The sequence below is a fragment of the Microtus ochrogaster genome, chromosome 5, assembly GCF_000317375.1.
Source record: "Microtus ochrogaster isolate Prairie Vole_2 chromosome 5, MicOch1.0, whole genome shotgun sequence".
NCBI classification, from domain to species: Eukaryota; Metazoa; Chordata; class Mammalia; order Rodentia; family Cricetidae; genus Microtus; species Microtus ochrogaster.
In genome coordinates this window covers 46,064,937-46,079,987 of record NC_022012.1, presented here as the reverse complement: position 1 = coordinate 46,079,987, position 15,051 = coordinate 46,064,937, and the positions used below count along the sequence as shown (strand labels likewise).

At 40.0% G+C, this 15,051-nt stretch overlaps 1 protein-coding gene across 2 annotated transcripts in view; it reads right to left on the bottom strand.

Moving 5' to 3' along the window:
* The window catches only part of Arhgap20 (Rho GTPase activating protein 20), a 91,035-nt gene that overhangs the window by 59,533 nt on the left and 16,451 nt on the right, over window positions 1-15,051 (bottom strand). For both annotated transcript variants that reach the window (XM_026779123.1, XM_005347342.3), the window contains exon 2: window positions 13,688-13,770. In XM_026779123.1, coding sequence (XP_026634924.1) covers window positions 13,688-13,767 — 80 coding nt within the window. In that variant the 5' untranslated portion in view covers window positions 13,768-13,770. The remainder of the gene's footprint in view (window positions 1-13,687; window positions 13,771-15,051) is intronic.

The following is a 15,051-nucleotide window of genomic DNA, read 5'->3' as shown; positions in this document are numbered from 1 at the left end:
ACATAGTAGTAGTAGAAGATCAATCAGATTGAGGTAGAGCTACATTATAGAATATTTAAAACCGACAGGCTCCAAAACCACAGAGAAACCCTGTATCGAAAACAGCAAAAAAAAGAAAAAAAAAAAAAAAAAAAAAAACCACAAAAATAATCCAAACAATTCAACAGAAATCAAAATTAAGGTATGTAACCTAGCATTCTACCAAATTCAATACAGATATTCAATAAGCTGATGAGAAGATGCTCAATACTATGAATAACCAGAGAAATAAAAATCTATAAGAGATAAAATGACATAACACACAAGAATGCTCAATATTAAAAAGCTTGGCCATATCTAATGCTGACAGTGCTGACAAAGATAGGTACATATGTGGCTACTGGGAAAATCAAATGGTATAGTCATTATGTTTGCTTTTTTGAGTGTGTGTGTATGTCTGTGTGAAGCACACATATACCCATAGGAATATGTTCACGCCATGGAAAGCAAGTGGAGGTCAGAGTAAAACTTTCTGGAGTTAGTTCTTTCCTTCTACCACGTGGACTGCAGGGATCAAACCCAGATCGTTAGACTTGGTGGCAAGTGCCTTTACTGACCATCCCATTTTTCAGGCCCAAGCACAACCATTTTGGAAAATAATTTGACAGTTTCTTAATGTATACACCTAACATACAATACAAATATTAAACTTATTGATACTTGTTGTAATAAGAGCAGCAGGGCTACGTTTCTGGCACCCGGCCAACCGCATGGTTAGCTTTACCCGAAATAATTACCTAGAAACTGTATTTATTTAAACATTGTTTGGCTCATTAGTTTTAACCTCTTATTGGCTAGCTCTTACATATTGATCTAACACATTTTTAATAATCTGCACAACCATTTTGGAAAATAATTTGACAGTTTCTTAATGTATATACCTAACATACAATACATATATTAAACTTATTGATACTTACTTAAAAATAAAAACAAAATGGAATGTACATGGAAATACTGGCACATGAATGTGCAAAGCAACTTTAACTGGTACATGCTAGAAATACCTCTACTGTCTACCAACATATTAAAAGGCATAAGCAATGGTGAACTCAGACTCCAATATTACTCAGCAGTAAAAAGTAATACAGTATTTTTTTTAATTATAAACTGTTTGGCCCATTAGCTTAGGCTTATTATTAACTAGCTCTTACAACATAAATTAACCCATAATTCTTGTCTATGTTTAGCCATGTGGCTTGGTACCTTTTCTCAGCGAGGCATTCTCATCTTGTTTTCTATGTGTCTGACCTGACTGGTGAGTACATTTCTGCCTTTCTTCTTCCTAAAATGCTCTTAGCCTGGTTGCCCAACCTATACTTTCTGCCTGGCTACTGGCCAATCAGTATTTTATTAAACCAATATGAGTGACAAATCTTTACAGTGTACAAAAGCATTATCCCACAGCAATTTTCCCTTTTTTCTTTTTAAAAACAAGTATTTTATTAAAATCTCAAAAAGAGAAATGAAACTCTGTGACATTACACCAACCACTGACTGCCTAAGTGTTGGTGGGCAATCATGAGAGGATGAGTATAAGGAACATGTCCAACCTTTGGAGGCCATGTAATTAATAGTTCATTATCTGACTGTGGTGTTGGCTTCATGTTTGTATAGCAAATTAAAATTCATCACATTGCAGGCTGTGTGTGCTTCATTACATAAGTTACTTAAAATCTTAAGAAAACAATAAACCAATGAAGCCCAAAGAACACAGCAGAGAAGAGCATCAAAGCTAAAACCTGGTTCTTAGAAAATAAAAATAAAACAATGCCTTTAGCTTAATAAAGAGCATAAGAGATTATCAATATCAGAAATTAAAATGGTATAGCTGCTGTTTTTGCATACTTTATAAATACCAAGGTGAAAATGCTCAACATCCTTAGCCATTAAAGAAATGCAAATCAAAACAACTCTGAGATTCCATCTTACACCTGTAAGAATGGCCAAGATCAAAAACACTGATGACAACTTATGCTGGAAAGGACATAGGGTAAAGGCAACACTCCTCCAGTGCTTGTGGGAGTGCAAACTTGTACAGCAGCTTTGGAAGTAAGTATGGCAATTTGTCAGAAAATTAGGAAACAACCTACCTCAAGACCCAGAAATACCACTTTTTGGTATTGATATTCAAATACCAAATGCATTAAACTATGTTCATAGTAGCATTATTTGTCATAGCCAGAACCTGAAAAAAAAACTAAATGCCCTCCGGCCAAAAACACAGATGAAGAAGATGTAGTACATTTACAAATTGGAGTACTACAGAGCAGAAGAAAATAATGTCATCTTGAAATTTGCAGGCAAATAGATGGATCTAGAAAACATCATATTGAATGAGGTAACCCAGATCCAGAAATACAAATATAATATGTACTCTCTCAGAAGTGGCTTTTAGACATAAAGCAAAGAAAAAAAAAGAGCCTAGAATTCACAATCCCAGAGAACCTAGACAATAAAGAGACATACATGGACCTAATCTACATGGGAAGTAGAAAAAGACAAGATCTCCTGAGTGAATTGGGAGTGTGGGGATCATGGGAGAGGGCAGAAAGGGAGGGGGAGGAAAGGAATGGTGAAAAATATATAGCACAATAAAACCAATAAAAAATCAAGGCATATTTTGCTTCAAAAACAAAATATTATGATTAAATTGGTGACAAGAGTAAAATGGACATATCCCTTCAAAGGCACAAATTACCAAAACCAACTCAGAAAAAGCAATGAATGCTTAAATAACTCTGCATATTAGCTATTAAATAAATTAACATAATAATTCATGATGTTTCCAGACGAGAAAATACAACCTTTACATAAAATCACTGATAAATCCTACTAAACATTTTCCGACGAAATAGTAGTGTTTCCCTTCATTCTCAGTTAGAAAGGGGAGGTGGCTTCTTTCCTTGGGGGTCTCCCCACAGGGCTGACAATGCATGACTTTCCTCACATGCCCCCAAATCAAATCAGGGATGAGTATGAGAGCATTCGAGACTGGAGGTCAGTCTTCATAACCTCATTTTAGTGGCAACAGCACTTTCTGCTAAAACCTACTGGTTACACAGTGCAATTCTGATGCAGTGATGAAATCAGACAAGCCTGTGACCAAGGGGCAGAAGTCACTGGGTAGGGGCACTGTAGAAGCTGGCTGACAAGAACAGACCAGAGACCCCACAGAAACAAATGTTCAGCCTTTTCCTTGAGAGATTACTATTGTTTCTCACTAGTGCAACACACACTCAGAGATTTTAAGAAGTGCCCAAATGTATTAAAGGAAATAGGTTAAGTAAAAACGAATTTATACATGTGGATGAAACATTTTTTAAAGTTATTTAAAAGTTAAGTTAAAAAAGTTTTATATATAAAATGGGAGAGATGCAAGACCCACACATACCATTTCTATTCTATATGTTACTGAGTTACTGGAGAGAGGGAGGATACACACATGTATGCACGTGCCCACATGTATGTATGTGGAGGTCAGAGGTTAGGGTTAGCTATCTTCCTCAGTTGTTCTTCACTTACCTTCTTTATGAGACAACATCTCTCACTGAGCCCAGGGCTCACCAACTCAGCTGTACTAGTTGGCCAGCAAGTGCCAGGGGTCCCTTTGTCTTCACCTCCCCAGAGCTGGGATTACAAGTGTGTGGTGATGAATATGGCTTACAAAGTCGGCCCTTTACCAACTGAGCTACCTCCCTAGGCAATCATTTGGACTTTTAAAACTTTAAGGAGGTAAGGTCACCTCCATGTGCCTGTTACCACAGCGCTGCAGGGAGTAGGGGAGTAGGGCAGAGACAGGTAGATAGATCACTGGGGCTTGCTGGCTATCAGCCTAGTTCCAGTCCAGTGAGAGACCCTGCCTGTCTCAAGGGAATAAGATTGAGAGCAAGAGAGCTGGATACTCTTGTGTCCTCTTCTGATCTTTCATGCATAGGTGTGTGCACCCATATACACATGCATACATGACACACAGAGGAAAGAGAGAGAGGGAGGAAGGAGAGAGAGAGAGAGAAGAGGAGAGGAGAGGAGAGAGGAGAGAGAGGGAGAGAGGAGAGAGAGAGAGAGGGAGGGAAGAGAGAGAGGGAGAAAGAGAGTTCTTTTAGGACAGAGTCTCGCTCTACTGTTCTGGAGCGCTCTATGCAGACCAAGCTGGCCTCACCTCACAGGGATATTCCTGCCTTTGCTCCTGGGTGCTGAAATCAAAGGTGTGCATCACTACATTTGGAAACAGGGAAATTTTAAAACCAAAAGTTGTAGAATTGGAGGCTGATTAGAAAGAACATGAAAGACTCAGTCAACTAACTTCCTCTGACCTTTAACCCTTTTATATAATTGATGATAAGGAGAAGCCCCAACGCTTCTGGGATTAAAGGTGGCGCACACCTTTAATCCCAGCACTCGGGAGGCAGAGGCAGGCGGATCTCTGGGAGTTCAAGGCCAGCCTGGTCTACAAGAGACACCAAAGCTATAGAGAAACCCTGTCTCAAAAATCAAAAAAAAAAAAAAAAAGGGAGAGAAGCCCCAAGACATAGAAAGAACAGGTAGCTCTACCAAGGTTAAGTTGGGCATGGCATTAGAATCCATTCGTTGTGTTTTCTTATAGTAGGAACGATGAACAGAACCAATGGCATTGGCCCCTGACAGCAGACTGCTGGGAGCAGGCCAACCCAAGACTTTCTCAAAGGCCCTGATGAAAGGACAAAGGGAATGCTAGTTCTGTGTGCCCTTGCCCAGGAGCAGACTTGGCAAGGGCTGGTCTGGAGGTGGGGCCAAGGCCTTGAAGGAGTCAAGATCTCAAGTCCCAGGAACTCCTGCTTTCTGCCTTGAAGAGCTATGGCTATCGGCAACTGTGTCTGAGGTATCCTGTGTTCTCTTTGCCAGCGTTGTTTGATTTAGCTTTCTGCTGACCTTGGCCCACTTTCCCCTTAGAAATGGTATCTAAGATGCTGTACTTCCTAATAAACTTGTATGGCATAAGCTGGTGTTTATGGAAGATCTCTTGGTCCCAGCTCTCTGACCTCTTTATTTCTTATTTCTGGTCCTCTCCCTTGACATATTCCTGTTTGGGACTCTTATTCATGTGGGTTCGAGTCAGAGGACATAGTAAATAGGCAAGCATTGAATAAACATATTTAATTACTCAAGAATTGCCATTCCTATCAGGATTTTTCCCAGTACTGACCATTCTAGACTTTCTCAGGCAGTCATGGGCTCTTATTCAGCTAGACAAGAAAGGAATTATGTATTGAATTCAACTAATGTTTATGCACTGAACATACAGATTTTGAAGAGTATAACATGGTCTCATCACTCAGTCAAATTGGAAAGACAAGTTCTGTAGCTATATCAGCTACTAAGACATGTGGCTGGGGACTACAAGGGTTTATATATGTCGATAAGTGTATTTAACAAAAGCTTATGTTGCAACCATAATACGTAAAATGTATTATAATAGCTATGTTAATAGGTTTTACAGATAAAGAAAGTAAAGCTCAAAGAGGAGGAAGAGCTTGCCAAAGAAGAGTCAGAGCTCAAGCCAGGAAAATAGCTAAGATTTCAATTATTTTAAATCTGTATTGTAAAGTCTCTCAATTACAGCAACTACTTTCTTTCTTTCCTTTATTTCTTGGCTTCCTTTTTTTTGTTCATTGTTCTAAAGGAAAATCAATCATCCACTGTCAAAAGTATTCTAGAGAACTTTAGCTCTCAGCTTTACAAGGTAGAGAAGTATGCAGTCCAATACAGCAATGACACCCTAGCACAGCCTGCTATTCTTGTGGACAGGGACAAAAACTATAACTCAGCATCCACTAGGTGCTCTTCTGGTGCCAAAAAGAAAGCTAAAACCAAGTCATAACTGAAATGAGCAAATTAAGTCAAGCTGGAATGAAGAAAGCACGTGCATCTGCCATTCTTCAAGAACAAAATAAACCAGTTCCACCCTGTCAAAGCCCACTAGAACATGAAGGGCTCATCAAACAAAACCTTCTAATAATTCCCCAGATTATGCCACAAAAAACAGCCCACTGTGCCAGGAACAGATACGTCTGATCATTTCTGAGGAACAGAAAGTGTTAACCTGGGAGACTCATTCCAACAGCAAACTGAATAAAGAGGAAGTGAGTTCACAGCTCTCCATTTTCCAGCTGTGAACGCAATCTGACCAGCCAGTTTCTTTTAAAATACCTATCTCTGCCTTAGCCTTTATTATTTCTTTCCATCTGCCCATGTGGGAAACCTTCTGTATATGTGTTGCTTTTATTGAGTAATGAATAAAGAAACTGCTTTGGCCCGTGATAGGGCAGAGTAGAGCTAGGCGGGAAAACTAAACTAAATGCTGGGAGAAGAAGGTGGAGTCAGTGGAAAGCCATGTAGCTGCCAGAGGAGACAGATGCTGGAACTTTGTCTGGTAAGCCACAGCCTCATGGCAATACACAGATTAATAGAAATATAAGATAGGATATAAAAGCTAGCTAGCAATTTGCTTAAGCTACTTGGCAAGCAGTAATTGAATTAATATAGTTTCTGAATGATTATTTTTGGTCTGGGCAGCCAGGAACAAACCGACAGTCCCTGTCTACAATCTGCCATATTTGAGTTTGGCTTCTTGTTTCCATAAGCTGCTACTTCTTCCCCTCTTCCTCTTCTCCTTCTCTACCTCCTCCTCCTCTTCTCTACCTCTGCCTCCTCCTCTTCCTCTTCTTTTTTAAAGTGAACACTTGAGGCTATACACATTCCTTCAGGGACTTTCATGGCTATACACCAGTTTTGATAGGTTGTGCTATCGTTTTCATTTGCTTTCAGAAGTTTTAAAATTTCTTTCTAGATTTCTCAATGACCTCATTCTTTGTTCAAAAGTATACTCTTCAGACTCCAAAGATTTGCATAATTTTTGTGAGTTTTGCTTACTGCATATTTGTAGTTTTACTCTCTGATGGTCTGATAAGATACAAGGAATTACTTTAACATTTTTGTATTTGCTAAAGATTGCTTTTGTGGTTTTTAATGTAACTATTTTAGAGAAGGTTCCATGGGCCACTGGCAAGAATGTATATCCCCTAATTGTTAAGGGAATCTTCTCTAGACATGTGTGCAATCCAGTCCATCTATGGTATGTTAGCTCTGGAGTGTCTGTGCTCAGTCTTAATTTGGAAGACTGATGTAAAGATGAGCGTTGGGTACTGGAGTTCTCACTATTACCATACTGGGACCTATCTGACCTCTCATGCCTTTCAGTATTCCTTTTATAAAATTGGGTATGATGACACGTGATCTAACAACTGTTAAAAGTTGCTTATATGCACTCTTGGTGAATTGTTTCCTTTTATTAAATAAAATGCAGTGGCCTTTCACTACCTGATTCACAATGGTTAGGAGCCTACTTCACCCAAAATGACAGTTGCCACACCAGCTTGTTAATGGCTACAATGCACTTGGTAAACTGCCTACCAACCCTTGACTCCCAGTTTTTCAATGACTTTATTAGTGAGGTGTCTTTTATTGGAGACAAGAGACAGTTGGATCTTGTTTTTATAATTTAATCTGTGTTTGTCTTTTAACTGATGAGTGATGGTTATTTGTCCTCAAGGTGATTCTTGAGCAGGCCCTGCTATTTCCTACAGTCTCTGTGTTTGATGTTCTGGTTGGATTGGCAGTAGCTCTCGTCTTCCTGACCTGTTAGAACCAAGAGCTTTCTGTCCCACTGTGTTGAGCAGGATGACTCCTTCCTGGCTCTCCTTTGTTATCCCTTTCACGAAATTATGTTTTCCTATGCTCTTGTGGCAAAAACTGCCCTTTTTTCTTCTGTGTGTAGTATTGCTTTAAGTAGATTCTGCAGTGTTGGTTTGGCTGTGATGAAGCGCCTTAACTTGTGTTACATTCCCATTTCTTCTCAGTTTTAAGTAGTGACCTTGTTGGATATAGAGATCTCAGTTGACAGTCACTTACATTCAGGGCCAGAAATAATGCTTTCTTGATGAATGAGAACTTTAAGGAGAGATGTCTGCTAGCTGCCATTTCTGCCTCTGTATGTGACTTGGTGTTTTTCCTTTACAGATTTTATTGTTGTTTCTTGCTTGGTTTTCTTTTTTTTTGAGATTTTGATCATGATACATGGTAGAGAGATTCTCCTCTCCTTGTGCCTAATGCGGGTCCAAAATGCCTCTTGTGTTTGTACTTTTTCCCTTGTAGGTTTGGGAAATTTCCTGCTAAAATTTTATGGAATAAACTAATTGATGCCTCTAGATGTTATCTCAATTTTTTTCTTCTCAGGAGTTATTAGGTTTGTTCTCTTGAACCTGTTTCAAAGTTATTGGAAGCCTGGTCATGTTCATCAGGTTTTGTCTTCACATACCTTGGAGTGGATTGTTGTCTTGACCTCATCCTCCACCACCCTGAAATCTGTTTTTCTTGTTTTTTTAAACAATTTCTTTACTGATTCTTTGGGAATTTCACATCATGTACTCCAATTCTGCTCACCTCCCAGTCCCCTTAATCCTCCCCTTACCCATGCAGAACATCCCAAAAGAAAAATTTTTAAAAATCAAACCAAAATAAAAAAAAAACAAGCAAGCAAATAAACAAACAAAAACAAGATCAAAACAAAACCCTCTTTGATTCTCCTTTCCTGACTCTTGAACAACACCTCTTCATGAACTGGTGGTACTGACAGTGGGTATGTCACATAGCATATATCCTTTTGTCCAATCAGCTTTACTAACAAATGTTCATTGCAATGAGTCATTGGTCTGTTTCAAAGCCTCTGGTTTCTGGTATATCCTAATCACTGGATCCTAACTGAAAACTCGTCTAGGATATCCCACAACTGTCCCAAGTCATGGAGATACTATGGGTATCATTTCACAGGACCTGTCTCTTCATGAGCTCCAGCAGGTGCTATATGGGTTAGATTTTAGTGTGGGCCAACCCAAGGTTGGTAGCTGAGCTGGTCAGTTCAGGCTACTGGATTCACCTGCTTCAGGTGAGGGGGCAGAGCCAGCTCCTCTACACCCATGCCAACAGGGTCAGTTCTCCCTTGCCTGTGATGAGGAATAGGGACATCTCTCCATAGTGCAGGGGCCACCTCCCTTGCTGCAGTGTCCAGCCAGAGGCAGAGCTAGCTTTCCCAGGGCCAGCAAAGTTTGGGGCATCATGGCCCTCTGATTTTGTCATAGACCACAGACATCAACAAAGACCAGCTGTAGCTTGACCATGGACATGGCCCTTAGCAGGAGCTCAGCCTGAACAACAGATTGGGATGGCCCGGGTGGTAGCATGGCTCCCGGATACTAACAAAGGCCAGAGGTTGCGGCCCCAACCCTGGGCTTCCCTGTGACCTTTGGTTGCAACATGGGCTTTGGACTTTAACACAGACCCTCGACATGTAGAACCACAGACACAGACAGGGTCCTTGGCAGCAGCCAGGTCTGGATGTCACCACTGCCTCAGGTGGCTGTGCAGGTCATTGAGCTCAGCAAGGGCCCGGCAGCAGTGTGGCCCTTAGACACCAACATGGCACCAGGCCCCGGGCGTCCACATGGTCTTCGATGGTAACAGGAACCTCAGACATCATTACAGCCCTGGCTGCGGCAGGGCCATGCTTCTTGCTTTCTGAATGATGCTTTCCAGGTTTTTATGTTTTTTTTTTATCTGATAATTCTTTCATTTCCAGAACTTGTTTACACAGGTTCTTTTTTGAGTCTCAATTTCCTTTCTGAATTTTCGTCCATGTGTTTGAATTTCTCCTCTCAAAGCAGTTCATCCTCTGTGCTAACTTCTTTTCTAGATCCTGATTTGATTTCACGTATCTACCCAGGGTCCTTTCTACAGTCATCAGTCCTTCTTAAGAGCAGGACTCTGAGCTCCTCCTGAGACTTTAGTTCAGGTTTTGGTGTTTAGAGGTGGTGAGTTTGTGGAGCTGCCATTGTAGATTACTGTCTTGCTTGTTGTGTTTTGTGTATCTGTTCGGAGGATGTGTCCTGAGATTTCTTATCCTTTTCCATTTGTTTGGTTTATCCTGGGTCCTCCTGGTGAGCTGTCTTCACTTGGCACTGTCACTGCTTTTTAGGGGGAAGACCTTGGCAATGACAAAGGATCTGACAGCAGTTACCGTGTTAATATGCAGTAGGAGACATGTGCACTTCTCTTGTGTCTCCAATGAGGTTCAGAGATAGTGACAGCGGGATACTGGTACTGATTAGGGAAAATGCAAATTATATTATTTATTTTAGAGCTAAGACTATTAACAGTGAACTGGTAAAGTGAATTGACAATGAGAAAAATGGGGAAGAGTGAGAATGAGATGGAAAGTATACAATATAGGTATAATATATAGTACCAGAAAATAGAGAAGGTAATGTTTCTAAGTATAGAGAAAGGATGCTCATAAGCACTTTCTGGTGAATACAAGCTTTAAACAAAACAATTAAAATAAGAAAGTAATAGCAAATGATAAAAGTAAGCAATTAAATCAAATATAAGGTACTGTGACTACATTTGGAAAGAGAAGGTTCCTGTCTACCCTTGGCTTGTCTTTCCTGTCAAAATCCATGGGCTGGAGGAGGGAAGAGAGCCTTAGTAATTCAGACACTTTGTGTCGATGTGTCCTTCCTGAAGAGAAGGGCTTCTGTGGCCAAGTCTGCTTCTGTCAGAATCCCCTGTGGCATTCCCTCATTGTTTCTGAGATTTGTTCTTTCCACACAGAGAGCTTCCCGAGAAGGCCTGTCTGACTTGCTTACTTTTGTCAAGCCAGCCAGCTGCGTTGTGGTCCACAGGACTTTCCAGTGATCCTAGACCAACGGTCAGGGAGGTGCACTTCCCTCTCTGGTGAGGATCTCCTTCCTGGGAGTTAGGCTCCTAGGCCACATTCTGGTTGTGTCTCCACAGCCCTCTCTTTTTGCAGGCTGTGTTCGATACCTGGTAGCATTTTCGCCTCTCTTGCCTCTGGCGCTGTCTGCTTGTGAGAGAACTTCCTCGGTAGCTACAGCTGACTCTAGCTAAGCTAAGTAGTGTGGTACAACTTGGGCACTGAAGCTGGTCTCCTGCTTGTGAAGAAAAGTCCAAGTGGACTTTATCTGTTTTCTTAAACAAACAATCATCAACTACACCCTAATTTATTTTCCTTTGCACTGATGTGGCTTCTGATCTGCCATTTACCTGTTTATTTCTATTTGTGGTTTTAAATCTACTAAACTGGATGTCCCTTTATTATATGGATCACCTATTTTATATAAACGCACACATCTATTTTAATTTCTTTTATAATGTAAAATGGCATGTAAATTTAATTGTAAAATAGTAATCAGAACCTTGATCACAATAAAAAGGAAGACCAGAGTGCAATTATAAATCATGCTCTTCGGTGTGGACAGGTTCAGGCATGACTATACTAAAGCACAACTAGGGTTCAAATGTTTACATTTACTTATAATGTATGTATCTACATTTAAGAACAATAGGCTAAGCAACCCTCTAATGAAATGAATACCCCCAAATGTGGTACTACCAAGTGACTTTTTAAAAAAATGGTTCAAAAGAGTACAAAGTGTAATCATCTCCTGCTGTACAACACAGCTGCATTTCTGGAAAATGTAGTATCAGTTAAAGAGAATAAAATACTGTGCTTCTATATGAAACATTCAGATCCTAGGTAGGGACAACATATGCAATTTTTCTCTCCATAAATACGCTGTATGTGGGACATTCACAAGGGACATGAGCACTAGACTCCACTTGGCTGGATGCCTTCTGTCTGTCACCCTCTGTGCTTGCTGCCCTCTGCATTTTTTTCAGAAAAGCCAACCTCCACACAATTCCAAGTGCCCCCTAGAGGTTAGTACCATCAGGGAGCTGATTATGTTTGTAAGTTTCAGTACAATGTTATATAAATGCCAGTCTGGGCTTGAAGACAATGTCTATCTACCGACACTGAACTCTAGGCCTCTTTTAGCTGAGATCGCTACTACACTTCGAACCTACAAGTGTCCAGTAATAGACTTCATTTAGAACCCTGTGAAAGGTTATTTTTGTATGCAGAGAACTAGACAGAGCTATACTGAGAATTGCATTTCTCTCTGTTTCCACTTCCCCTAAAAGACCCGCTCCTGTGTTTCCTAGGTACCAGGACCAAACCGTGAGGATGAGGCCATTTCCTTTTATCCACACGAACACAGAAGCATATTAAAGGAAATATCTAAAGCCACGAGTGGCAATGAAGTACTCTACTGCATTTTTACTTTGAAGAGCGTCTCCCCAATTAAATTGTGGTTAGGCACCCACTGAATAAAGTAGTTTATCTTTCTTTACTAACCCATTGACTGCAGTGTATGCATTTAGGGCACAAGTCAAAAAGGACTTAGTTTGAGAATTGAGAAAAAAAAAGTGACCTAAGTGTTTTGAATATTTCATTAAATAGGATTGGAAATTTATCTTTTCACAAAAACCTGCTATGATGAAATAGATGCTTTATTAAGTTAGCATAAACCACTTGTAAAATGGTTACAGTTATACCCTCACTTTAAATACAGGCTACAGAGATTTTCTTTACATGGATTTATGGTTTAGCAGAAAGTCATCATAGCTGTATTTCAAAGAAAAAAATGTCTGTGAGTTAAAATGCCATTTAAAAAAAAATGAATGAATTAGGGACCCAAGAAGATAGATCACTGGATAAAATGATTCCCAGGCAAGCACGAGGACCTGAATTCAGATCCCCTGCACTCACATAAAAAGCTGGTGGCAGTGGCAGCCTGCATGCAATCCCAGGGATGGGAGGCAGAGACAAGACAACTGTGAGGCAGGGCACAATGGCTAGTGAGACCAGCTGCCTTGGCAAAGTCACAGTAAACAGAGTGACTGAGGCAGTTACCCAGTGTAAACCTCTGGCCTCCACACACACTCATGCACACAAATGTACCCATACCCACATGTGGGCCACCCACACATGCACACACACACACACACACACACACACACACACACACACACACACACACACGCAAACAAACAAAAACCAAAAAATAAAACAAAACCCCAAACCTCAAATTGGTGATTAAATAGCAATTATATTTGAACACATTATAAAAGACTTTCTTAAAATCCTCCTTGAAAAGTAGATTTAATAAGTAAAATGGCCATTTTTAATATTTAGTTTAGCTTTCCAGTTCAAATTTTACTAACTTACAGTACTGTCTATAAGAGCCTCTTAAAGAAAATAACCTTAGTATGGTTTATTTATTCACAAATGTAATTGGTAAAAAAATTACCTCATTCATGGATAGGTCCTACCTTGTGATAAACAGTAAGCAAATTTGGGGGTGCAATGTAAACATTCCGTTGTCAATACTGGGATTTCTAATTTTTCCAAATAGACTCTGACCCTCCATACTTGTGAGCTGTGTGGTGTGAAAGTCACTCTGTTCGGTTTCCAAGCAACCAGGTAGACGCTTTACTTCTAAATCTATCTATTATATATCTTATTATATATCTTATTAGGTAACTTCCCAGGTCATAGTCTATCATCAAGCAGAAATTGCGGGTGCTGATAAACAACCCTCAGGCCTACAGAAAGATTACCTGACAACCTCGTCAATGACACAAAGCCCCTAGCACGGTGGAGCTGTAAATGTGAATGAAGCCTTGTACTCACTTCGTACTTGGCCGCTTCTGCAAGGCCTTGTCCAGGATAAGGGACGGGGCACTCCTCCTTCTTTCTGCTAGTGTTTTCATTTTCTGTTGAGAAAAAAAAATAAAGAGCAGATGGCTTGTGAAGGAAGTAAATGTTGGTTTTCAATCTAATTTAGCAAGCTTTGTCTTGACTATCAAAGAGTCTACAACCTCCATTAAGGATCTAAAGTTGCCACATCTAAAATAGGACCACAAGTATCGACATGAGGTACAGGCAGTTTTTATGGTCAGGGAATAAGGAAAAACAACATCACAGCCTTTTATATACATGCTAAATGCTAGAGCAGTGGTTCTGAACCTTCTTAATGCTGCAACCCTTTAACATAGTTCCCCACATTGTGGTGATCCCCAACCATAAAATTATTTATTTTGTTGCTACTTCATGACTGTAATTTTTGCTATTGTTATAAATTGTTATGTAAATATCTGAGCTGCAGGATATCTGATATTTGACCTCTGGGAAAGGGCCATTTGACCTTCAAAGGGACATGACCCACAGGTTGGCAACAACTATGCTAGGTAGACATGGACCATTTTATTCATATTCCAAGCTAACATTGGGGGATATAATTTTGAGGCAATTTTATGGTGATGATGTGTTCTCAACCAAGCTTCAGTGGAAGAAAAGATTTTGAGAGGTCAAATAAAATGAAGGAGAATCAGTTAAAGCCAAAATCATAGTGGCTAGGACCTTTTTTAAAAGCAGGATTTATTGATTTTTATGTGTATGAGTATTTGCTGGCATGTACCTATGCAGACCATACACATGTAGTGGCCATGGAGGCCAGAGGAGGGCATCAGATTCCTTGGACTGCTTACAAGTGGTTTTGAGTCCTGATTCTCTGCAAGGGCAGCCAGTGCCTTTAACCATCAAGCCATCTCTCCAGTCTAGCAATCAGACTCTTAAACTGACATGCAATCAACTCTTGATATTATTTTACATTTAAATATTTACACAAATGGGTATTCATCCTTTTAAGTGCACTCGTTCTCTTTAACTTTTAAGAAAAATTCATCTTTCATTTAGAAAATTTACAAGTAGTAAGTTACTTGATACTTCAACTTCTCTATTTTTACTAACCAAAAATTTGTGGTGAAGGAGGATCTATTCAGTATGGGATATCCAGATAATAATTCTCTAATTGAAGATTATGAGTATTAACAGACATGGATACAGCCAGAGACTGACCAGTGAGAATAACATGAGTCACAACAGCCATGACGAAACTTCAAACCGTACTGCAAAAGCCATTCTTTCTGCCATAGCCTCTCCCCAACATGGCCAGAGGTCTCTCCTCTGCCTGAGACCATGGAACTACCATGTTT